Genomic DNA, 27,307 nt, shown 5'->3' with positions numbered 1-27,307 from the left:
CAGCGGACGGAAAATGGACCACCACGGGACATAGAAATTGTCAGCGGCATAGCAGACCTGATAACTAATATATTAAGGGGACAAATGAAGTTAAAAATGATAAGAAAAATGTAGTTAAAAACAGCTAATTAAGCAATATAAATGATAATAGGCATAAAACTCAAAATAATATTGCGGTGGTGGTAAACCTGGTACAACATGGACTAAGAACTCACAGAAAAACCATAAGAGGGGGAAAAATGTAATTCCTAAAAAACACCACCAAAGACATATGAATATACTAAAAACTAAAAGGAGCTGGCAATAAAATATCATTAAATGAAGATAAAAACTAAACATACAATAAAACCATAAAATTGAATAGAATGAATAAAAAAAGAGAGAATAAGGGGAATAAAAGAGAGAGAGGAAAGAGAGGGAGAGAGAGGAAAGAGAGAGGGAGAGGGGGGGGGGGGAGAGAGAGGAGGGAGAGGGGGGGGAGGGGAGAGAGAGGGGGGGGAAGAGAGAGAGGGGGGAGAGATAGGGGGGGGTGAGGGAGTGAGAGAGGGGGAGAGGGAGGGGAGAGAGAGAGAGAGAGAGTGAGAGAGGGGGAGAGGGAGGAGAGAGAGAGTGAGAGAGGGGGGGAGGGAGGAGAGAGAGAGAGAGAGTGAGAGAGAGTGAGAGAGGGGGAGAGGGAGGGTAGAGAGAGAGAGGGGGGAGAGGGAAGAGAGAGAGAGTGAAGGAAGAGAGAGAAACGTGCCAAATAACCTAAAAATCACTAATAAAACAATTTAAGTCAAACTCAATCTTCAGTCCTAAGGGGGCCATAGTATTTGCATTTGAATAGAATAGAAAAAAACAAAAGAATGACATAGAATATAACTATAGAATAGAAAGGAATGGAATAAACTAGAAAAAACAAGAATAGAATAAAAAATAATATAATTTTAAATTAATTTGAAAACGAAATGAAACAAAATTCCCAAAACAAATGTAACAAATTTCAGGAAACAAAATGGGTTCAGTCAGGAAAGGAGGGAGATTTGTGCGCTCTGCACGTGTCTATGCTGTGTCGTTCTCAGGACTGGATGGACAGGAATGCCAATCCTCTGTCAGCTCAATCGGCTCCCGTGTTTGTGGCTCAGTCGTGTATTTAGCGGATCGCCTGAAGTTCATCTTTTCTTCTCCTTTCTCTATACGTGTGGGAATTGTGTAATGTTTCATCATCTCCCTCCATTCCTGTCGCTGGATCTCCCTGCAGATCTGCGGTAAGTACTCCTCCGAATTGTCCCGGATCTGGGAAGAAGAATTCCAGAGATGATAATGTACTCCATGCTGCAACCAATACACAGAACAGATCGGATCCGGCAGTTCGCTGACCCCGCGCACACAACTCATTTCCTCCCAGGGGAATCCTTCATCCGCATTTTATGAAACTGCCGGACCCTAAAGGATATTTTCATCTCAGCATCCAAATTTGAAAAAAACAAAAAAACATATGGGGGGGGGGGGGGAATGTGCAGTGCGAACATCAGCTCCATCTAGTGGCCATTATTTTGTATTATCCTGAAAATCATAATTGGGACCATAACTCTAAGTACGGCCACTAGATGGAGCTGCTGATGGTAGGAAATAACCATAGCAGATAAATGATGGGAAGTATTTTGGATGGCTGAACGAACGCTCACACATTCACATAGCGATTAACCCCCCCCAAAAAAAGCTAATATTAAGGGCTCTTCTCAGCAGTAACGCAGTCCTGGCCCCACCATATTTTTGCTGATTGTTGGAGGGTCTATTGATTCTGGGTGCTGGGGGATCTATTTTTACATGGTGGTCTATGGTTGCTGGGGGGTTAATTGTTGATGAATGGGATCTACTGTTGAAGGAGGGTTCTATTTGTTTTTTATTTACACTCATCTTTCTTCCCTCCTCTTGAAATAGAATTTGTAGCTGTAAGTTGTAACGGACTTCAAAGAAGCCTCTTATCTTAAATAAAAAACAAATAAAATAAATAGAGGCAGCTCCGGAGCTGTAAACTGCTAGTTAGGGTTGGCAGGATGTCTAAACTGAAAAGACACTTCCCTCCGCCCGATCGTAAAACAATAACTCAGCCGTCACACATGACCTGTTAGGCCATCAGGGCTCTAGCAATGCAGAGCGTGCCATAAGACGTCTATTCCACATGTAACAATTCATAAAATTCATCAGGAACTGGTCACATTAATATCAGGTATATATGTGGAGAGATCATTTCATGCCGAGCCAAACAAGGCCTTACATGACTATGTTAGCAGATATCCCCGTCCCTGGAAGAGTGCTCCTGTATATATAATCCTCTGATATACCTGTCCCTGGAAGAGTGTTCCTGTATATATAATCCTCTGATATCCCCGTCCCTGGAAGAGTGTTCCTGTATATAATCCTCTGATATCCCCGTCCCTGGAAGAGTGTTCCTGTATATATAATCCTCTGATATCCCCGTCCCTGGAAGAGTGTTCCTGTATATATAATCCTCTGATATCCCCGTCCCTGGAAGAGTGTTCCTGTATATATAATCCTCTGATATCCCCGTCCCTGGAAGAGTGTTCCTGTATATATAATCCTCTGATATCCCCGTCCCTGGAAGAGTGTTCCTGTATATAATCCTCTGATATCCCCGTCCCTGGAAGAGTGTTCCTGTATATATAATCCTCTGATATCCCCGTCCCTGGAAGAGTGTTCCTGTATATATAATCCTCTGATATCCCCGTCCCTGGAAGAGTGTTCCTGTATATATAATCCTCTGATATCCCCGTCCCTGGAAGAGTGTTCCTGTATATATAATCCTCTGATATCCCCGTCCCTGGAAGAGTGTTCCTGTATATATAACCCTCTGATATCCCCGTCCCTGGAAGAGTGTTCCTGTATATATAACCCTCTGATATCCCCGTCCCTGGAAGAGTGTTCCTGTATATAATCCTCTGATATCCCCGTCCCTGGAAGAGTGTTCCTGTATATATAATCCTCTGATATCCCCGTCCCTGGAAGAGTGTTCCTGTATATATAATCCTCTGATATCCCCGTCCCTGGAAGAGTGTTCCTGTATATATAATCCTCTGATATCCCCGTCCCTGGAAGAGTGTTCCTGTATATATAATCCTCTGATATCCCCGTCCCTGGAAGAGTGTTCCTGTATATATAATCCTCTGATATCCCCGTCCCTGGAAGAGTGTTCCTGTATATAATCCTCTGATATCCCCGTCCCTGGAAGAGTGTTCCTGTATATATAATCCTCTGATATCCCCGTCCCTGGAAGAGTGTTCCTGTATATATAATCCTCTGATATCCCCGTCCCTGGAAGAGTGTTCCTGTATATATAATCCTCTGATATCCCCGTCCCTGGAAGAGTGTTCCTGTATATATAATCCTCTGATATCCCCGTCCCTGGAAGAGTGTTCCTGTATATATAACCCTCTGATATCCCCGTCCCTGGAAGAGTGTTCCTGTATATATAACCCTCTGATATCCCCGTCCCTGGAAGAGTGTTCCTGTATATATAACCCTCTGATATCCCCGTCCCTGGAAGAGTGTTCCTGTATATATAATCCTCTGATATCCCTGTCCCTGGAAGAGTGTTCCTGTATATATAACCCTCTGATATCCCTGTCCCTGGAAGAGTGTTCCTGTATATATAATCCGCTGATACCCCTGTCCCTGGAAGAGTGTTCCTGTATATAATCCTCTGATATCCCTGTCCCTGGAAGAGTGTTCCTGTATATATAATCCTGTGATATCCCTGTCCCTGGAAGAGTGTTCTTGTATATAATCCTCTGATATCCCCGTCCCTGGAAGTGTTCCTGTATATAATCCTCTGATATCCCCGTCCCTGGAAGAGTGTTCCTGTATATAAACCTCTGATATCCCCGTCCCTGGAAGAGTGCTCCTGTATATATAATCCTCTGATATCCCTGTCCCTGGAAGAGTGCTCCTGTATATATATTCCTCTGAATATCCCTGTCCCTGGAAGAGTGCTGCTGTATATATAATCCTCTGATATCCCTGTCCCTGGAAGAGTGCTGCTGTATATATAATCCTCTGATATCCCTGTCCCTGGAAGAGTGCTCCTGTATATATATTCCTCTGAATATCCCTGTCCCTGGAAGAGTGTTCCTGTATATATAATCCTCTGAATATCCCTGTCTGTGGTGGCAGTGTGTGTTGCAGACACTTATACTAATATCATCGTGTTACTGCTGGGATTTGTGAGTTTCCTTCTTCTCTGTAAAAAAAGGAGGTGGTGGCAGTGTGAAGGGTTAATTGCGTAATTAACCTGACCCAGTAACAATCACTCTCAGGCTTCTGGCACATAGATTGTGGTCCCGCAAGCTGGAATATCTTTGCAGGGTGCAGCTGAGAGCAGCATTATTACGCAAGTGACAGTGTGGTGTGAGATCGGCTGGTCCTTGGTCAGGAGTTGGTGAGAAGGGCAGAGGTGGGGCGCCGCGTTTCGTCACAGGGAGTTCCTGCACCTATTCTCTGAGAGGAAAGCCCTGGATATATACTGTGTGTGTATATATATATATATAGTTTGTTCCCATTCACACAGCATGCCTGAAAATATAAAATTAAGCAATCTTTTGTTATGTGATGTTTTATACATTGAAGTCTATAGGCTCTCTATGTATGTGATAAATATAACTCTGGAGCTGGGCTTCTCGCATCTGATTGCAGTATAGGTGTGTGGATGTGGATTTGGGGTCTCGGCTGGGCTGTACTTCGCTCGGACCCATTGTCTAGTTTTTCACCTGGTTTTTCCCTATGCTTAAGTCGGCTTGTGATTTCTCACTGTTGCCAGTAGGTGTCACTGGTCATAGTGTGAGATTTCACAGAAAAAACTAAGTTACAGTGCCTTGGAAAAGTCTTCACACCCCTTGAAATGTCCCCCATGTTGTCATGTTACAATGTATTTATTAGGATTGGATGCAAAAGACCAACACAAAGTGGCACATTATTGTGAAGTGGAAGGAAAATGAGAAATGGTTTCCAACATTTGTGACCAATAAATCTGTGAGAAGTGTGTCTGCATTTGTATTCCACTCCCTTTACTCTGATTCCCCTAACTAAAATCTAGTGGGATCAACTGCCTTCGGAAGTCACCTCATTAGTAAATAGATTCCCCCTGTGTGCTATGTGATCTCAGTATAAATCCAGCTGTTCTGTGAAGCCCTCAGAGGTTTGTTAGAGAACATCAGTGGACAAACAGCATCATGAAGGCCAAGGAACAAACCAGATAGGTCAGGGATAAAGTTGTGGAGAAGTTTAAAGCAGGGTTAGGTTATAAAAGATACACCAAGCTTTGACCATCTCACGGAGCACTGTGTTCAATCTATTATCCGAAAATGGAAAGAGTACGGCACAACTGCCAACCTACCAAGACATGGCCGTCCACCTGAACTGACAGGCCGGGCAAGGAGAACATTCATCAGAGAAGCAGCCAAGAGGCCCATGGGAACTCTGGAGGAGCTGCAGAGATCACAGCTCAGGAGGGAGAATCTGTCCTCAGGACAACTATTAGTGGTCACTCCACAAATCTGGCCTTTATGGAAGAGTGACAAGAAGAAAGCCATTGTTGGAAGAAAGCCAATGAGAAGTCCTGTTTGCCGTTTGTGAGAAGCCATGTGGGGGACACAGCAAACATGGAGGAAGAAGGGGCTCTGGGCAGAGGAGACCAACATGGGACTTTTTGGCCTAAAAGCAAAACGCTGTGTGGTGGAAAAACTAACACTGCACATCACTCTGAACACACCATCCCCACCGTGAAACATGGTGGTGGCAGCTTTTCTTCATAAGGGACAGGGAAGCTGGTCAGAGTTGATGGGAAGATGGATGGAGCCAAATACAGGGCAATCACTGTATATTATCTAGTGTGTGTGAAAGTTATAGAGTCCAAAACTATGAGATATACAGGATCTCTGAAAATCAATCCGGATGTACTGACGGCCGATCTCATTTCTTGAGGCCCTAAATTGTCAGGACGGTACAAATCTCCCCCAAATGTCAGGACGGTACAAATCCCCCAAATGTCAGGACGGTACAAATCCCCCCAAATGTTAGGACGGTACAAATCCCCCCTAAATGTCAGGACGGTACAAAATCCCCCCAAATGTCAGGACGGTACAAATCCCCCCAAATGTCAGGATGGTACAAATCCCCCCCAAATGTCAGGACGCTACAAATCCCTCCAAATGTCAGGACGGTACAAATCCCCCCAAATGTCAGGACGGTACAAATCCCCCCAAATGTCAGGACGGTACAAATCCCCCCAAATGTCAGGACGGTACAAATCCCCCCCAAATGTCAGGACGGATCAAATATCCCCCCAAATGTCAGGACGCTACAAATCCCTCCAAATGTCAGGACAGTACAAATCCCCCCAAATGTCAGGACGGTACAAATCCCCCCAAATGTCAGGACAGTACAAATCCCCCCAAATGTCAGGACAGTACAAATCCCCCCAAATGTCAGGATGGTACAAATCCCCCCGAAATGGCTCCTTTTTGGAAAGTGGACAGTCTGAGGCATTCAGTAAGAGGCATGGCAAGTTTTTTGAAGTTGGAATTTTTTGTCACAATTTTTTAGAAAATTAAGAAATTAAATAATTTTTTTTTTTAATCACAATTTTGTTTTTACACCCTGTCACCAGAGCAGTACAGCGCCATCATATGGCTGGTGTGGCGGTGATCAGGGACACTGACTGGTGACAGCGTGTGAAAAATAATACACTAGTATTGCTTATAACAGTGATGATCATTGTTATAAGCAATAGTTTAGTTTTAGCTGTCCTGAATGGCTTTCATTTATGACAACTTGGTTACTATTGTGATCTGTGATTGGCTACAGCTAATTGTGTGGTACAGGGTGCTGTGATTGGCCCAGGGCATCATGATATGCAGCCATTCATGACTGTTCTCCTTACATGTGATCGCTATGATTGTCCACCAGACACAGTGGTCACAGGATCACACCGCTACACGCCCCAGGGGGTGACCCATGACGTACCAGCGGCAGCTGCTGCCTTCTCGCAGTAAAAGTACTGAAGGCGGCAGAGAGTGGATAATATTACCATAGTTTACTTCTATTCTGACATGCAGATCAATTCTGTGGAACACGGCACCACTCCTTGATCCGCGGCACCACTCCTTGATCCACGGCACCACTCCTTGATCCGCGGCACCACTCCTTGATCCACGGCACCACTCCTTGATCCACGGCACCACTCCTTGATCCACGGCACCACTCCCTGATCCACGGCACCACTCCCTGATCCACGGCACCACTCCCTGATCCATGGCACCACTCCTTGATCCACGGCACATACCTGGTTATGGATGGATGCTTGGATGTCATCACCTCTGATCTTCCCTCCGGAGGCTTGTGATATGGCATCATACAGTCCGCTCCACGGATGGTTGGCTCCATGACCCGCTGAACTGGCAGCACGGAACGTTTGCTCCCTGAGTTTGATCTGAAGAATAGAGGAAGGCGTGTGAGTGAAAAGACATGGCACATGACAAGAACAATAATAAATACGTATATATACATTTATGCAACACAATGAACAAAGACGTGTCCATATTGTCCTCATCATTCTATACCCAACATCTTGAGGAGAACCTGCAGTCAGGCTCCGGGCATTCAATTATTTGCATATTCTTAACAGGCAGCAAATGGGCTTTACAACAAGCTCTAACTGACCTCTGTAGCTGCAGGCACCATGGTGCAGTTCACTATCAATGATTGTAGTAGAAGCACTTAGATCAGTGGTTCTTAACCTTTTTGGAGGTACTGAAACCCCACCAGTTTCATATGCGCATTCACCGAACCCTTCTTAATTGGAAAAATAAAATATGATTTTTAAAATTCAAAACATAGGTATATATTTATACATAGGTGCACAAAATGAACAAAACCGTTAAGAACAAAGAACAAAACCCATTCTAACTTCGGTGGTTATCCCGGGACAGGTGCTGAATCGTGTTTCAGTGGCCAGTGCGAATGGTGGAATTACCCTTTTGTTTGCAAGAGCCACATTGTCATGTCATATTTTCATCTCTTACTACATGACTGATATCTTCGCAGCCTCAATCATCTCAATCAACAGATGCAGGACGGTGGAGTTCAACATCATTTGAAGGAAAAAACATTATCTGGGAATCGGTGAGGCATTGTCTGTAACCCTGCGGAAGCTGACTCAAGCAAGATTGACACGCACTCAAAACGTTGAGAGCGTTGTTGATCTGAAGAGTTGCTGTTGAACCTGGCTCTGCTGAAGTTCAATGATTTCATCGAGGTATTCATCATTGACATCTGTTGTCTCAACACTAAACGTGAACGGCTGTCTCACCCATGCTGGATATGACTCTCTTGTAGGGAAGTATCCGTCGAGAGACTTTGCAAGCTCATCTAAGTGCGTGTCAATTGCTTGCTTCAGTTCCGCGGGTACAGAAATGCCTCCGATTCCAGATACATCTTCGATCTTACTTACACAGTCGTCTAGCAGGGGAAAGTTTGCGAAGTTATCGTTCTCTATTCGTCGTTTCCATAACGGTAGCTTTTTTTGAAAAGCCTTCAGGTTTTCTTCCGCTTCAATGATGTTGACTCCACCGTCCTGCATCTGTTGATTGAGATGATTGAGAGCTGCGAAGATATCAGTCATGTACGCTAAAATGAGAATAAACTCAGAATTTTTGAAGCAATCTGCATGACAATGTTGGTGCTCTTGCAAAAACAGGGCTAATTCCACACGCACGGCAAAAACACGATTCAGCACCTGTCCCCGGGATAACCACCGAACGTTAGAATGGTACAAAAGCACCTCAAATTCAGATCCCATTTCTTTACCCAGCTCCCTGAAGATGCGGTGCCTCAGAGCACTATTTCGCACATAGTTCACGCATTCCACTACAATTTTTAATACTTCTGCCAGTTTTGGAGGCAAGGTTTTTGTTGCCAACGCATGCCTGTGCAGAATACAATGCGTAACAATGATGTGTGGTGCATCGGCTTTCACTAGCGCACCAAAACCAGACTTTCTTCCCAGCATGGCTGGAGCTCCATCCGAACAAACTGCAGAAACCATATCCCACGAAAGATTGTTGTCCTTGAAGAAGTCATCCACAAGTTTCTTCACATCGGCTGCCTTAGTTGTTGTTGTAAGAGGCTTACAAAATAAAAATTCTTCCTTTATCACGTCGTCTTTCACATAGCGCACGAATACTGCAAGCTGGCTTAGATTGGAAACGTCTGTGGTCTCGTCGAGTTGAAGGCTAAATTTTGCCGGGCTTGAAATCAGATCTGCAACTACTTGAGCCAAGATGTCCTTGCTCATGGCCTCTATTCTGTCGCTGATGGTGTCATTTGAAAGAGGAATTTGGGATAACTTAACTTCAGCCGCTTTTCCCAGCATGATATTCGCCATCTTCAATACAGCTGGTTTTATGACTGTTTCACCAATGGTGTGTGGCTGGCCCTGCTTTGCGATCAGGTAAGCAACTTCGTACGATGCTATGAGGATCGGTTTGTTGATGGGTACAAAGCCGAGAACAGGCAGACTAGCCTTTTCATCGAATCTGGCTCTCCTCACCTTGAATTCAGCGAGCGTTGTGTTCTTGTATTTTCCATCTCCATGCTGCTTAAGGAAGTGTTCTCTTAGTTTTGCCGGTGCTAGACTAGAATTGCTCAACTTGGCATTGCAAATCATGCAGTTAGGACGCTGACTCCCATCACGTTCCCTTATACATGTGAATCCATATTGTACATAATCGTCCGACCACTTTCTTTTTTTGCTCGACATAGTTAGTATGAAGGGATTAAAATATTAAGAAAGAAATCACGTACCATTCGACTACTGGGCGCACCAAATTCCCTGCAGCACAGATAGGCCAAGCGATGTTGCGTGACCACCTGCAGCCAATGATGGACAAGCGGGGCATGTCATCACGAATCATATGAGTCGGGTGTGGGTCTTCACCTCCGCCGAACCCGCGAGACTGACTCACCGAACCCCTGAGGTTCGATCGAACCCAGGTTAAGAACCACTGACTTAGATGGTTTAAATATTTCTCTCAGTAGCTTAGCCCCTCCCCAGCAGAAACGGTGTAGCTCATCATACTCTGATTCCCAGAAATGACTCAGCAGCTCAGCTTCCCCCTCCTGGTAGTGACTCCATGGGTTAGCTCCTCCCCTCCCTACCCCTCCAAGATATAAATCAGTAGCCTTCCAGACTTGTATTATCTAAATCAGGGGTCTCCAAACTTTTCAAAGGGCCAATTTATTGTCCTTCAAACTTTATGGGTGCCGGATTGTGACCAGCTGGGGTAGAAAATGTCCCAGGCCCAGCATCAGTGACAATACACATGGCCTCAGAGTTGGTGGTCAGAAGGAGGAAGAGTAATGTCCTATCATTGGGATCAGTGGGAGGAATAGGGACCCATCATTGGTGTCAGTGGGAGGAATAGTGCCCCATCATTGGTGTCAGTGGGAGGAATAGTGCCCCATCGTTGGTGTCAGTGGGAGGAATAGTGCCCCATCATTGGTGTCAATGGGAGGAATAGTGCCCCATCGTTGGTGTCAGTGGGAGGAATAGTGCCCCATCGTTGGTGTCAGTGGGAGGAATAGTGCCCCATCGTTGGTGTCAGTGGGAGGAATAGTGCCCCATCGTTGGTGTCAGTTGGAGGAATAGTGCCCCATCGTTGGTGTCAGTGGGAGGAATAGTGACCCATCGTTGGTGTCAGTGGGAGGAATAGTGACCCATCGTTGGTGTCAGTGGGAGGAATAGTGCCCCATCGTTGGGGTCAGTGGGAGGAATAGTGCCCCATCGTTGGTGTCAGTGGGTGGAACAGTGCCCCATCGTTGGTGTCAGTGGGAGGAACAGTGCCCCATCGTTGGTGTCAGTGGGAGGAACAGTGCCCCATCGTTGGTGTCAGTGGGAGGAACAGTGCCCCATCGTTGGTGTCAGTGGGAGGAACAGTGCCCCATCGTTGGTGTCAGTGGGAGGAACAGTGCCCCATCGTTGGTGTCAGTGGGAGGAACAGTGCCCCATCGTTGGTGTCAGTGGGAGGAACAGTGCCCCATCGTTGGTGTCAGTGGGAGGAACAGTGCTCCATCGTTGGTGTCAGTGGGAGGAACAGTGCTCCATCGTTGGTGTCAGTGGGAGGAATAGTGCTCCATCGTTGGTGTCAGTGGGAGGAATAGTTCCCCATCATTGGTGTCAGTGAGAGGAATAGTGCCCCATCATTGAGCACAGGTGTGTCAGGAGAGAGGAGTTTCTCCTACTTTCAGGTGTTCTAGCTCCTGTGTGTGCGATGGGAGTGCAGTGAAATCTTTCCCAGGCCTTCTGGCCCCTTCCTGGGGAAGCCATGGAGGCCAGCGGGGCTTCTCCTGCTGGGAGCTCTCAGCCATCCCCTGGGCTGATGGCTGACATTCCTGCCTCGGGGCTGCTGATCTATCTGCCCCGGGTAAAGATGAAGGCACGGAGTCCATTGGGGAGAGAGTGGTGCCCGGGATTAAGGTCCTGAATAGACAAGCTCTACAAACTCAGAGCAGAGCTGAAGCGATTGAGAAAGCAGCGTGAGAGCGTGTATAGCCAGAACTGTGCATCCATGGATACTGAAGTCCAGCTGGCTAAAGTCCGGGTGGAACACCAGGAAACCATTGTGGCCATGATGGAAGGGAGAGATGGGCCTTTCAAGGAGACGTTTTCTAATGAGAGAAGGTTTGCAAGGATGGCAAAGATGGAGGTGGAAGAGGAGACCACACAGTTCTGACCCCCGGCCCCCCTCAGGGTGAAGTAAGCAGCCCTATACCTTCTCAGGACTCACAAGCCATGCTGAGTGTGATTCAGACAATGGAGTCTCCAATGCGGGGGAATCAGCTGGTGTTTGATGGTGAGGACATCCCTGACAATGGGCCTGATAAGGTAAAGTCTATCAAGTCCCAAACTGTGGATAAGACTGTGTTTGTACCATGTAATGCAGCAACTAATGCTGACCATTTGCCTAGTGGCACCCAGCCTGGTGACCCCATGCCAGCAACGCTTTGACTAATGCTGACCGTTTGCCTCGTGACACCCAGCCTGGTGACCCCATGCCCAGCAAGGCTTTGACTAATGCTGACCGTTTGCCTCGTGACACCCAGCCTGGTGACCCCATGCCCGGCAAGGCTTTGACTGATTGCATAAGAAGTCAGCAAAGTGTGCATTTAAAAAAAAAAAAAAGACATTTCTGCAGAGGGACTACAAGTGCCAGCAGAACCTGTTAACCCTTTGGCCAAATCCAAAGCTGCTTGCCCAGTCCCAGCAGCTGAACAAGGCTCTATAGTGCAGCATCAGATGACCCGTAGTATTGCAGTGGAGACTGTTGCTGCACCTGTTGAAAGGGTTCATCTCTGTGTGACTTACAGTCCTGCCAGTGGAGGTGTGAAGGACAATCCTGCCAGTGGAGGTGTGATGGACAATCCTACCAGGAGAGGTGTGATGGACAATCCTACCAGGAGAGGTGTGATGGACAATCCTACCAGGAGAGGTGTGATGGACAATCCTACCAGGACAGGTGAGATGGACAATCCTACCAGGACAGGTGTGATGGACAATCCTACCAGGACAGGTGTGATGGACAATCCTACCAGGACAGGTGTGATGGACAATCCTACCAGGACAGGTGTGATGGACAATCCTGCAGGTGGGAAGGACAATCCTACCAGCTCAGATCTATCTGTGAATATTAATGTGCAGACCAGTGTTGTATCAGTGTGGGGCCTTGGCCCTGATAAGTCTACCTTTGCTCAGAAAGTGGAGAAAGAGGTAATGGATGAACTGTTGAGGCTGGACAGGATGGAGGGTGAGGCCGCTAGTGTAATATCCTCCTCTCCAGTGACTGACTCCCCTGGTTCTGTTCAGGATCCCTCCCCAGTTCCATTGCCACCCCTCCTGTGTCTGTAAGTATTCCTTCTGTTCCTGTCTGTGTCCCCCCCAACCTATTGTACATGCTCCTCTTGTGTCAGAACCTTCCAAATCTGTACCCCCTGAGTCAGTTATCCCCTGTGAGTCTTCCACTCCCATGTCTGACTTGAAGGAAGGTCCCCCCCCCCCCCACACCATGAGTGGTGGAGAGTGGCAAAAATCGTGATGCCATCTCTTCTGAAAAGAAGTATTCTGTGAATAATTCTAAAAAAAAAAAGCAAGAGATGAGAGCATCTCTGAGTCTGACTGGCAGTACCTAGAGGGGAGAAGGAAGGTTGTGAGGCAGAAGAGGCGGGCGGTGGGGACGGAACAAGGACGGGAAGAGCCAATGCCTGTCTCCAACCGTTTTTCCATTTTAGATCTTTCCTCATCAGGCATTCTTCTGAATGTAGTTCAGAATTTGAAATGGAGTTTGAGGAAGCCTCAAGAACGAGAGAGGCTTCTAGTGATGTGCAGCAGGGGGAAGCTAAGAAGTAATCCACCCAATAACCCAAATGGCGATTTCCCCCTCCGCTAAAAGTGGCAACAATAAATGTCCCCAGCATTAAGTCGGTGAGAGCTCATTCTATCGCCTACTTTTTGTTCAGCCAGTTAGATGCAGAAATTTTATTTTTGCAAGAGACTAGGCTCACCTTCTTGGCAGATATTCATATGGCCAAGAGAGAGTGGAGGTATGGTCCATCTTACTGGTCTCTTGCGGCTGAGCCTTACAGCGGTGTGGCGGTGTTGTTTAAAACCGGCATGGTAACTGTCCGGCGGGTTATTGAGGTGGTGATTGGGAGATGTATGGTCTTAGACATCCTTGTGGGAGGGCAGGACCTGCACCTAATTAATGTTTATGGGGCGCACACAAAGTGGGGCAGGAAATGCCTTTTTCCAAGGATCAAGCCATTTCTTTTTACATCCCGGCAAGTGGTCTTTGGAGGTGACTTTAATATAGTGACTAGGCCCAAGGACAGGAAGAACTTCAAAGACAAGCTGGGATATTATAGCGGTTTTTTGAATAGTATGGTTAGGGATGTTGGTCTTGTGGATGTGCACATTAAGCACCTCCCAGATACTAAGCGACATATCAGCATGGATGTCACTCCACTTCCTCAAACTCAATCTTTCCAAAACGGAGCTTTTAGTATTCCCCCCAGCCTGTGCCCCCTCCCCTGACTTCTCCATCAAGATCAATAACACAATCATCAGTCCCCCCCTTCATGCCAGGCTACTAGGTGTAATCCTAGACTCCCATCTGTCCTTTCACCCCCAAATTCAATCACTGCCCAAATCTTGCAGACTTCACCTCCGCAACATCCCCAAGATACGACTGTTCCTAACCTCGGATACCGCTAAGCAACTTATTCACTCCCTTGTTATATCTCGCCTTGACTATTGTAACTCCCTCCTCATTGGCCTACCTCATCACAGGCTATCCCCTCTTCAGTCTATCATGAATGCTGTTGCCAGACTCATCCACCTTACTAACCATTCCGTATGAGCCACCCCTCGCTTCCAATCCCTCCACTGGCCTCCACTCAGTTTCCTCCACCCCTCTCTGCCAATCCCTCCACTGGCTTCCCATTGCCCAACGAATAAAATTCAAAACAACGTATAAAGCCATTTATAACTCTGCCCCAAATTACATCAATGATCTTGTCTCTAAATATCACCCAAAGCGTACTCTCCACTCCTCTCAAGACCTCCTGCTCTCTAGCTCCCTTGTCTCCTCCTCCCATGCTCATCTCTTCTCTTTTCCTGCGTAACTGCCCAGTATGACCAAGCAAGTGCAGCCAGCCTCATCCTTCGTACCTTCAGCTATCCAGGACTTTAACCACCCATGTCATTTTCCCCATGTCTTTGCAGGTGGCTGGAAGGGACATCAAGTTGCGGGCATTTGTTGACTCGGGAGCTTGTAGCTGTTTCTTATACATCCAATTGGCCAAGGACTTACACATCCCTCTTCTGCCTAAGAAACAGAGACTTGATGTCTTGCGGATGTTTCAGGGATTGCCGCGGCGCTGGTCCTGGCGCATGCACAATAGACCTTCTCATGCGGGGATTCGGGCGCTAGGGCTCAATCCGCCGCGGCGACGAGGTTCGTGCAGGCGCACTAGCGGGCGCGAGTGCGCGCCTGGCACCAATGACGGCGCTGGGCGTGGTATTTAAATCACCCGGTGCTGTTACTTGTTGCCGAATGGTCTTTCTGCGATTCCTGTTATCTGATACCTGTGTTGTGAGTACTATTGATCCGGATTGTCTGACCTTGCTGCCTTCTCCTATCCTGACCCCTTGGCTTGCCTAACTTCGCTCCTGGATGTTCCCCTTTCGATCTGATCTCCTGTTATTGACCTGGCGTGTGACCCAACCATTCTTTGCCTATTGTTTTGTACCGCACCGACCCCCCCGGCTACCGACTCGGCTTGTTTGACTTAGTTCTCGCTCCTCCATCCATCCCTCTGGGACCCCCTGGTCCCCTCACATCAGACTCTCACCCTGTGGGAGCCTCTGGTGGACTCCTCTACCACTGGTGGGTATATCCAGTAGCTCCGACCTGGTCTCGGAGCGCTCCAAGTCCATCCCCACCATCAGGGGCCCTAGTGAACAAGTGCCCCAGAACTTAGACTCCGCGCTCTGGGGAAGCCCGACCAGTGGGTTGCTAGAGGTGCTGTCAGGTGGTCCCTTACAGGATGGCACTACTCAGAGTTCCGGACCTGTAACCCAGGAAACCATGCTTATTCTTGCAACCACCGACTCCGGCCATCAGGAGTTTATTCGTTTTGACGTGATCAGATCCCCCATGTTTTCAGCCATCCTAGGAATACCCTGGTTGCAAGCCCACAACCCACAGATCAATTGGCTCAAGAAGGAAATTATCTTTTCTTCAGAATATTGTCTACAACACTGTGGTGCCCCTGCTCTCACCAACTCTTCTGTATGTCTCTCAGTCCAACCTCCACCAGAGGCCTGTCAATCAGTTACCTCTACCTACCATGACTTCCACGATGTGTTTGATAGAAAGAAGGCCAACTCATTGCCTTCTCATCGGTCTTATGATTGCCCAATTGAGTTACTCCCAGAGGCAGAAATACCATTTGGGTGAATGTTCCCATTATCCAAACTTGAATTGGAAGCCCTCCGGCACTATCTAGATGAGAATACCACTAAAGGATTCATCCGCCCCTCTTCCTCTCCTGCCGGGGCTGTTCTTTTCTTTGTAGAAAAAAAAGGATTGGTCTCTTAGACCTTGCATTGACTACAGGGAACTTAATAAAATTACCATTAAAAACCGGTATCCTTTTCCTCTGGTGCCCGAGTTATTTCAGAGATTTCAAACAGCCCGGGTATTCACTAAATTGGACTTATGGGAGGCCTACAATTTAGTCTGTATAAGAGAGGGCAATGAGTGGAAGACTGCCTTTTGAATACCTAGAGATGCCGTTTGGGCTATGTAATGCCCCTGTTACGTTTCAACATTTTGTGAATGACATCTTTAGAGAATACCTTGACCTTCTTGTGATTGTCTGCCTGGACGATATCCTAATTTTCGCAACCTCACTGGAACTCCATCGTGATCACATTAGGGAAAGTGCTAAACATTCTAACGATGCATGGCTTGTACACCAAGGAGGAGAAGTGTGAGTTTCAGAAACAGTCCATCCAGTTCCTGGGGCTCATAATTTTCACTGAGGGGATCTCCATGGACCCTCAAAAAGTATCTGCTATCCTGGATTGGCCTGCACCTTCAGACAGGAATGGGGTCCAAAGATTTGTGGGTTTCGCCAACTTTTATCGGAAATTTATTAAGGGCTTTTCCACAATCATTGCCCCTATTACCTAACTCACCCACCAGCATACACGATTTTGCTGGAAACAGGAAGCTCAAAAAGCGCTTGAGCAATTAAAAGATCAATTCACCTACGCTCCTGTGTTACAGCATCCAGATCCAACACTCCCCTTCATCCTGGAGGTAGACGCATCTGAAGTTGCTACAGGAGCTGTAATCTCCCAGCGCCAGGGCCCAAAGGCTCTGCTTCACCCTATAGCCTTTTGTTCTAGAAAACTGAGCCAAGCCAAGAGGAAATATGATGTGGGAGATAGGGAACCTTTAGCGATTAAGATAGCATTCGAAGAAAGGAGATATCTCTTGGAAGGAGCCAGCCACCCAGTTATGATTTTCACAGATCATAAAAATCTGGAGTATCTAAGGTCCGCCAAGTGCCTAAGACCTCGACAGGCTAGATGGGCTTTATATTTCTCCAGGTTTAACTTCCACATAACCTACCACCCAGGATCCAAGAACAGGAAGGCAGATCCCCTTTCCTGAATGTTCCTGGACCCAGAGGAGCCTTCTCCCCCAACAGCATTTTGTCGGCCCAAAATCTTTTGCTGATCCAACCCAGCCTAAAATCTTTGATCAAGCAAGCCTCAGCACTATGTCCTGAAAATGAACAAAATTCACTTAGAAGTCAGGATGGTCTTCTGTGGCACAAGGATAAAATCTTTGTACCCTAGAAGTGAGGTCTCAAGTTTTCAGGGCTTTCCATGACCATCAACTAGCTAGACACTTTGGAGCCCGTAAGACAATGGAACTAATCCAGCGATCCTTCTGGTGGACCAACTTGAATCATGACTGTAGAGCTTATGTGAAGTTGTGCACAGTGTGTCTGCGGAACAAGGGAGACCAAGCCAAGGCCTGGGGGTTGCTGAGGCCCCTTCCCATTCCTGATCATCCCTGGGAGATGGTTGCAAAGGACTTCATTGTGGATTTGCTGCCCTCGGAGGGGTTTACTACTATTCTGGTAGTAGTGGATCGGCTATCCAAGATGGCCCACTTTTTGCCAATGGTGGGTACTCCATCTGCACCATAGACTGCACTAACCTTCATCAAAGAGATTGTCAGGTTACATGGTCTGCCCAGTAATATCATCTCAGACCAAGGGGAGCAGTTTACGTCCAGGTTCTGGAGAGCCCTCTGCAAATCCCTGAAGGTGGAACTCTGCTTATTGTCCGCCTACCATCCCCAGAGTAACTAGCAAATGGAGCGAATGAAACAGACTTTGGAGCAATATTTACGGTGCTTCTCTGCTTATTCTCAGGATGATTGGGCATCTCTACTACCATTGGCAGAATTTGCCTACAACAACTCAGTCCATTCTGCTACAAACCAGTCGCCATTTTGGGCCAATTATGGATTCCTCCCTGCCTCCATACCTGACACCATTCCTGAAGCTTCAGTACCCACAGTACAGGACAGACTCTCCATGCTATAGAACAACTGTAAAGTCCTCCGAGAGTCTATACTGAAATCCCAGGCTGATTATAAGAAACACTACAACAGGAAACCGAAAGGAAACCTTCCTCTGAAGATTGGAGACAAAGTTTGGCTATCAACTGCCAATCTAAAACTCCCGTGCCCGTCTCGTAAGCTGGGTCCAAGGTACATTGGCCCTTTCTGGATCAAGAAGGAAATCAATCCAGTGGCGTTTGAGCTGTGCCTTCTGGAATCATACAAGATCCACCCAGTTTTCCACGTCTCCCTACTCAAGCCAGCTGTTCTTTATCCTTTTCCATGGAGAGTGTAATATTAATTTTTAATATCTAAATTTTAATTCGGTCTCTAGTAAGTTCTGATATATGCCTGGCAGGATATATATACCCTCCTAATTGGACGTGAATGAAAGGTTTTGAAATTGAGTTTAAATTGTATATGTAACATAAGAACTGCAGTTGTTCCATTCTTGAATGTCTGTCAGTCATGTTAATTAGCCTAGCTGAGGCTGAACAGAAATACATGTTACACTGGGAGGAGACAAGGGGAGTGGTTAATGAGCCCGCGAGTTTGAAACAAAGAATTGTGGGAGGGCTTGGTTTCTTGGGCAGTTTAAGCGCATGTTGGCTTAGAAAAGAAGTCACTTCTTACAAAGGAGACTCACACAGACACATTCTCACACACTTACACAAAGAAGAAGCAAATGGTCTAGGCCAAGGCCTGCTAAGAGAACAAAGGAACGAGCACATGGCATGCTAAGAGAACAAAGGAACGAGCACATGGCATGCTAAGAGAACAAAGGAACGAGCACATGGCATGCTAAGAGAACAAAGGAACTACATTTTTCTTCTTATATTCAAGGAACAAACAACTTATATTCTTTATTTTTATTTTAAGCTACATATATTTTGTATTTGAATTTGATTTTATATTGACTTTGTATCATTTTAGTGTGTGATTAAATAAAGTCACACTGCTATTTCCTAACTGGCTTTGAAAAGGATTTCTTCCCACAACCGCCTACAAATACAGGAATACTAATAGAGTTTTTTCATAACTCTATATTCCAACAAAGAGTAGAACCACCTCCTCTGCCGATAACAGTTGGGGAGGAGACGGAATACGAGGTTGAAGCAATTCTGGACTTCAGAAGGCAGGGAAGACAAATACAGTACCTGGTCAGATGGAAGGGGTACCCACCTGAAGAAAGTTCCTGGGAACCAAATGGCAATGTACATGCCCCCAGGCTTCCCCAATAATTTCATTCTAAGTACTCTGAAAAGATGGCCCAGGTGGGCTTCAGGAGGCTGCCCTTAATGGGGGGGACACTGTCAGGGTCCTGTCCATTGCAGAAGTTCTGGAAGATCTGGCATTTCTGCCAGTACTCTGCATGGCCACAGAGAGACACATCAGCCTCAGTTTTGTTCCAGATGGCCTTTATAAGGAGGCTCATCACTTCCTCAAGTTGCTGGATGATCTCTAGCTCCCCGTGCCCTGTTTCTGTTTCCTATGACTTTGACCTGTGATTTCCTGTTACTGACTCGGCTTGCTCCTGGACCTGTCTACTCTGCTTTACCTCTGATTTGACCTCGGCTTGACTTACGGATACTCTCTCTCTCACTCCTCTGTGAATGACCTTGGCTATCCCATCTGACTATATCTGCTCTGATTTCCACCTGGTACCTGACCTTGGCTTGAACCGACTACCCAATAAACATCTAAATCCTGGAAGGGCTTGCATACCATGCACAGGCGCCTCCTGTCTGCAGACCTATCTCCGTGCACCAGCTGTGCTTCTGAGTGGACCACCAACCAGCACTCCTACAGGCGACCTGTGCAACTTTGGGCCTGACTCCCGCTGTCCCACTCTCAGGGGAGTCCGGAACTTAGCTGCAAGGGAAGACCTCTCCATTGGCCTCCATCACCAGGTACGTGATACAGCCGCTGACTGTTGCTTATCAGAATTGTGATCTAATGTAAATACTGTGTGTTGTTTTACAGCGAGGAGGTGCTGAAATCTCTAACTATGACACCCTCTCACTTTGAGATAGCTTTGCAAAATTTATGAAACTTCAGGGACTACCAGGGACAATAAAACAGAAGCAGCAGGCTGATGAGCTCATCTCTCTGTCACTCTGCTCCCTCCTCTGTTCCTTGTTAGCTCATGAGCAATGCAGCATAACTGATTGGCTCCTTGTGCTGTTTTTTTCCTCCCCAAGTCTGAGCTCTGCTGTATGGGGACTGCAGGAGGCTGATACCAGATCAAATTCAGTTACTCTTCTTCTCTTACTCTTCTAAGTCTTCCTGCATTTAAAGAACAATGATAAAATCATAGGCATGCGCACGGGGTGTGCTGGATGTACCTGGGCACACCCAAATCACCCCGTGCAGTGCAGTTTTCCTATGCTGATGATGCCCTCCACCCTGGGACCAATCACTCACTGTGTTCATTCATAACTGAAGCATAAACTGTGTGTACTATGCTTCAGTTTGTGAATGAACAGGAAGCCGCTCAATGCTGAGCATTTACCATTCATTCACTGTCCAGTGCAGCTGTTCTCAATTCCAGCTCTGTCTCAAAAGCGACATACCAGAGACCACCCCCCCCCCCCCACCCCCACCCCCTGAGTTCCTACATTTCAGTTGTAAAAAAATTACATATATAGTAAAAAAAGATAAAATACAATTGTAAAACAAAATATAAAAAATGAAATGTTAAAAATTAAAACTGCCTTACTGACACCATCCACTGCTCTACTGGCACCTTCCACTGCTCTAATGATTCCATCCTCAGCTACCTCTGATCTAGGAGCCCATCTTCAGGGACATTCATAAAAGTAAGGTTAGAACACATCTTGACATGTACATTCCTGACACCTTGCCATCTCTAATGATCCACTGACTGGGGTGACCTCATACGAACATGCAATGGTCCTTTTAAGCAAGGGAGCTTACATGTGCCATGAGAAGCACAACACTGCACAATACCATCAGAACTGGATGGAAGTATATGGAATTTTAGGCATCTGAGAATTCTCCGTATGGTGGTTTGTAAAAGTGCAGTGTAAGCCGTTAAGGTGCATTGTTACACATGAGTTGGGATGTTGTCGGCCAGATTCTTCCCTTGGTGGACCAGACATCCACAGCTAGACCTCCACTGGGAAGTAGGCAGGTGTTTGCTCCTGGTACAGTGCTTATAAAATATGTTGGGCCGATGGCCCTGAGTGGAGATAATTCATCATCATTTAGCCATTGTTCATAACAGGACCCAAGCTCAGTGACACCTTCTAGGCATTACATGGCTACCTGCTTCCTGGTCAGTCCTGAGTTCACAATATCTGGCAAAGGGAAGTCTTCTGGGACTAATTCTGAGAACCAAAGAGTAAGCTGCTGCTGGAAACTGTGAAAAGTTTTGTCCTAATAAAGCATAGGAACACCCAGCAATGCAGCACCAATGCACACGTCACATGGCGCACTTTATTTAGCCAACAGAAAGACCTCCTACAGTAGAAAGTCCAGTTGGTTAAGTCTGCCCCCCCCAGGTCAAGGACTCCCAATCTTGCCCTGCACCAAAAGGCAATTGTAATAAAACTTTGCACCTTTCCTGGGTCTATTTATAGCTTCTGGGGAAAGGGGGAACTGTCACATTTTGAAATTGGCTAATGGTTTCAGCTAGACTTGCCTAATTAACCTGGGTGCTAATGTGTGTGGGCATTGCCTAGTGCCTGCTCGGCATTCCTTAGGTCATCTTCATTATTATACTCTTGGCACAGGTTCAGTTTAATAAAGTAACTAAAACATGTTCCTCACCTCTTCATGTGAAGCTCAATGGTCTCAGATGATGAGTTCTTTCCAGGGTAATATTCTTTGGACACTGTTGTGCCGTCCTTCTTTAAAGATATAATTGTGACTCCTCGGCCATCAATTAGGTCACTCTTAGTTAGGACATTGAGTTCCAGGTCAGGATTTCGGTCTTTGTCTATCAGAATATTGGTTATGTGTGACTCGGCTTCCTCTGGCTTGATTTGGGTGTCTTGCTCTCCATCTCTGTGATTTTGCTCCACATTCATTTTTTGGTTATTACAAAAGTATGTCTTTGGTGTCTTGTTATGCAGCTCTTTTGCTTTGTCTGTCATTTTTGTCACATTTTTTCTTACATTAGGAATTTCACATGTAGTTTTCAGGAGGGAAAAAACTTTGTCGACCAGTAGGCCAATAACCCTTCTGGATACATCTTCTGCTGCTATATTCAGCATTTCTTCTTTCAATTTGAGAACATCCATGAACTCTCTACGTGCATCATTCACACTGGGGGAGTCTTCAGATATATCAGAGACAATATTAGGTATTAACTTTTCATTGATTATTGGCTCAATAGGAAGAGATTTTACAAGATCTGAAATTTCACGTCTTGATTTTGCAATGCATACACAAAGCTTAACATTTTCCACACTTGATGAGGAATTCTGTGTTTCTGCTTTTTGGCTAATAAAGTTAGATATGTCATTTAGGTATGGTAGAACTTTACTGATAGTCTGATTATGACTGAAGATGTCTTCCACAGCTAACTGAACCAACGTTCTCAATGAATGTTCAACTGAGTCTTGCCTTCGTGAGGGAATCTCAAAATCTATAGATTGCCCCTTGGCAGCCTCTGGAACCGTTTTATTTACAATGAAGTCGATGAGGCACTCCTCCAACTTGTTATTGTTCTTCACAGTGGTGTGTATTTTTTCTGAAAAGCATTTCTCAAAAATTTTTTTAAGTACTTCTTTTGCAGCTGTGCCAATAACAAAGGGCAATGCTTTTAATACACTTTGTTTGATCAGTGCCTTGCCAACATGTTTTGCACCCTTGAGCATTTCTGTCTTTGCAGCTGAGTTGGTGGCAAGTCCTTTGAAGGATTTAGTGACTGCTTCCTTCATTGCTGAAGAGGATATTGATTTCAGACCAGAAATGGTTGATGAAAAAGCTATCTTTCCAGATTTAATGACGTCACTAGCCAGCAAGCTGAATGTCCGTGTCCCGTTCAGAAGATCTTTGGTGATGTTGTACATTGCTTTAGCACTTTTCTGAATTATTGTGAACCCCGCTGTTGCAATAGACAGTCCGATACTTATAGCTTTTGATATCGCCCATTGTGCCCAACTAAAAGTACCGGTGATCATACCTATTATGCCTGACAACATGTCACTAACACCTTCAGAGATAAGACCTAATCCAAACTGAGTTGCTGCTCCGCATGTTAATCCACAAACCAATATCCCAGCTAGAACTTGTGCTGCTCCAAGAAAAAAACAAATGAGGGCATTAAAGCAGAACTCTGGCTTTTGTTTCACCTCGTAGACAAATGACAGTCCATAATCATAGAGAAGGTACATCTCATCTTTCTCTACTTTGCTGCTGTTGTCAGTTTCAGAGAGTGTGAACACACTGGTCAGCTCAGTTTTTGCATCTTTTTTCCTGCTTTCCAAATCCTCTAAATTTTTTACTGTATTTTCAATGTAATTTTTCCAGGAATTCAGCAATTGCATCTTTGTTTGTTTCTGCAAATCAAAATTTGTTTCATGGTTGTGTTGTTCAAATCTTGAACATTTCGCCAAGTCTCCAAAGATAATACTGTTGCAGATTTCAGAGTCATAAATTTCGAGAGCTGCTTTGGCTTCTCTCAGTAAAGTAATAGCCTTTTGTTTATAGTCTTTCTTGGCCATGTTAATAGTGATGAAGGCACGATTGTAAAGGGAGATTGCCCGGTACATACTGTCAGCTTTTTCCATTTTTTCCCAACAAGATAAGGCACCATAGTCCTTTTTCTTGTCATTGATGTGTAAGCATGTCCGATCCACAGCGGCCTTAACATAGTCATAAAAATTTTCACTTCTTCCTTGTAGAAGGTTATTAGACTTGGCCTCCAGAATTAAGCTAAGATCATCTTTTAATGGCTCTAAGCCCTTGTGGTCACTGATGTCGTCTTCATGAGCGGTGAGCCATAAAGCCCAGGTCTCCTTTAAGGAGTTTAGGGCAGGATGGTAATCCATTTTTATCATTACTGCCATGCTTTTTTGACTCCTAAATTCCTGTTTCTCCTCTTCTGAATAATAACGGTCAAAAGTCTCCAAGTGTCGACAAAATAGAGCAAAGAGCTCATGGCGCATATTGACTTCCACAAGCTCATCATTTTCCATGTCTGCAATACGTTTTTTTTCATAATTTTCCCTCATTTTCCTCATTTCCTCCACAGTTTGTCCCTGATAGGAAGCAGCCAGATCATTCTGATTTAACACCATCTGCACCATTCCTGGATTTCCCTTTCGGGATGTACGTCCAAATATTTGCTTTTCTACTCGCCTGTTGCTGGGAAAATGAGTGACAATGACACTTAATCCTCCACTTTTGTTCACTTCTTCTGTAACTTTGACATCTGTTCCTCGACCACCAAGGTTTGTCGCCAAAATTACTTCACCTGACTGAAATGTTCTTGTTTCTACATTATGTAGGTCACTTCTGGTGTACATAGTGATTTTTCCTGGATTGGATATTGCCCTAAGTTTGATCAACTGACGTTGAAGTTTTTCTGCAGTTTTCACATCCTCACACACCACCAAGACACATTGTCCTTCGGTCCCACATTTTGGACTTGTTTGTTTCTTCACCAACATACAAATTTCCTTAATCCAGGCCTCCTGACCTCCAACCACTTGAAGAACTGGCAGCTCCAACCTTTTAGTGTGATGATGAGTAGGTATAGGGTAGCAATAAGTTTTATAATGTTTCCTAAGGAAGTGAAAATCAGCTTCATCCCCTAGAGTACCTGATACTCCATATATTCCAGAACCAGAAAGGTATCTTTGAAAGAAATGGAAGTTGGACATAAAGTTGGTGACACAAGATATCTGAGATAAGGCTAGTTGGTGTTTTAGTTCCAGAAATTGCTGAAGACCATCTCCCCAGCGCTTGTTTTTCTCCAACACACCTGTGGATTTAAAGTCAATCGGAATGATGCTGTGATTCTCAGGTGAATTTGATTTGTCTCTGCTGTCTATAGTATATTCTCTACCCTTTTCCATCATGATGGCCTGAAGGGCATTCTCCACAAAGACAGGAAGTCGATTCTTGGTGTACTCTTTCATGTGTTTCGGGATTAGAATGACACTTTCATTTTTGGTGATATCTTCTGGTCTGGAGTCATCAGAGTATTTCATTTTCAGAGATAGTTCTTCAACTGTGATATTCACCAGCTGTTTTATTGTCATCAGCAGACATGCTTGTCCTTGTGGAAGGAGGAGGACACTGATTGGCTCCCCGGAATCACAGCTGGTTTCAATAAAAGAAGCTTTGTCATCTTTTAGTTCATAAAACTCAAACTGGATGGAATCGTTCAAAACTTTGCCAAAGACTTTCAGTAGAACTTTCTCTTGCTGTGGTCCAAATTTTACTATCAGCTTTTCTAGCTCTGTCTGTTGTAGGTCACTTTTTTCAGAAGATGTTTGCACCTTAACCTCCTTTAGTTCTTCTTCACTGAGGAGACCGAGCTGCACCCCATATTCTAGAATATGAATAGAACTGAAATGCTCGGTTGTTTCCTGTCCAAGAACAGCATCTGTTGCAAGCTTGTGAAAATATTGTATTCCTGGAGTCCAGTACACCTCACCCGATTCCGCCATGATTCTTTGACACTTATGAAGTTTTGCCCAAATTGCCGTTAGTAGCTGGTCCAAGTGTCTCATCCCCGTAGCATCATGGGAAAGGAAAGTAATTTGCACACCATTGTCCAAGGTCATATAATCCACCTCATCTACGATGGCAATATCAAACTTGCGTCCATTTCGGGTCTTTTGTCTTTCAAATTCCTGTCTCAGAATGTCAGCAGCAAAGTCTTCAACCGTTCCATATACAATGTGTGAATTATAGGCCTTAGAAATGGCAGAAGTTGGGTCTTTGGAATCAGCAGATACATCTAAATGGACTGGAGGAATAACACTGCAGGTTATATCAAATTTTTCATATAGTTTGCTCCATTCTTCTGCATCTCGACGGGCCAAGACTGGAGAACTGGTGATAATATCTACTGTTTTTCCTCTTATTGCCTGTATCAAGGCAAACAACGCCACAATACAGGATTTTCCCTCTCCAGTACCAATTTCCAACAGACAACCTTCACCATCATGAGAATTTGAAAGGAGCAGATGTAGGACAGAAGCAAATTGAGTGGCTCGGGGAAAATATCCCTCCACAATTTGGTCTTCAGAAATAACACTTGTGATGTCTTTAACTGCTACTGATAAAGTAATCAAGATTTGCACCATAACTTCCACACTTGGGTTGGTCAAATCAAAATCCCTTATCATTTGGATCCCTTCTTTTTTTACCTTAGCATCAAGATCCTTCTGTGCATAATGGGGAAGATCAGGCATCAGTTGCTCTAAGACATTTTCAAGAAAATGTAGAACATTTTCTGGATGGTTCAGCGCTCTCATTTCTTGTATGAGTGTCTTCACATCTTTATCAGTTTCCTTCATAATTTCTGTGTTTAGAAATGGCAAGGGGTTCTTTTTTTGCAGAACATTAACTGGAGTATCGAGTCCTAGCTGGAAGGTCTTTACTTGATGGAGAATTGTTTTTATGTTCTCCTGGGAAGTTCCAGTCTTGCAAGCCTCTATGTAAAATGTTAGGGCCTGGACAGGATTCCAAATTCCATTGAACAGGATCTGAGTCAATTGTTCCTTACATTCATCTGAAAACTCTTGGATCATGTTCAGTACAATGTTCCCAGCTGCGGTCTTACTGTCTTGATAAAGCTTTTCCATTACCCGGAGCAGAAATACCATCTTGTCTTCCATACGTGTTTCGTTAGATGAGATAGGAGTGTCTTCCATTGTAGCATTGGTCATGGTGACCTCTATCAGGGCTTTCAGTAGCTTAACATGTTCTGTTAGAGACAGATTCTCATAGCAAAACACATGATCCAAATTATGGAAGGCCTGAAGAGGTAAATCCTTTTTTAGAGCGTATACGTCTACCAATTTATGTTGAAGTGCAATGATCCTCTCAGATAAACTTTTGTTTTGCAT

The 27,307-nt window shown here is 45.3% G+C and overlaps 1 protein-coding gene across 1 annotated transcript; it reads right to left on the bottom strand.

The window, feature by feature from the left end:
* Positions 1 to 1,007: 1,007 nt before the first annotated feature.
* LOC149438003 (uncharacterized) lies at positions 1,008 to 27,307 on the bottom strand. Its single transcript, XM_089660348.1, has 4 exons — positions 22,047 to 27,307; positions 15,139 to 15,150; positions 7,340 to 7,475; positions 1,008 to 1,275 (listed from the first exon to the last, which is right to left on the bottom strand). The coding sequence occupies exons 1-4, from the start codon at positions 27,305 to 27,307 to the stop codon at positions 1,042 to 1,044; spliced, it is 5,643 nt and encodes a 1,880-aa protein (XP_089516474.1). The 3' UTR covers positions 1,008 to 1,041.

Source organism: Staurois parvus, unplaced genomic scaffold, assembly GCF_062004578.1.
Source record: "Staurois parvus isolate SC_StPar_1 unplaced genomic scaffold, SC_StPar_1.0 ptg001227l, whole genome shotgun sequence".
Lineage (NCBI taxonomy): Eukaryota > Metazoa > Chordata > Amphibia > Anura > Ranidae > Staurois > Staurois parvus.
Note: the sequence above shows the minus strand (reverse complement) of the source record. Positions and strands in the feature narration are given on the sequence as shown.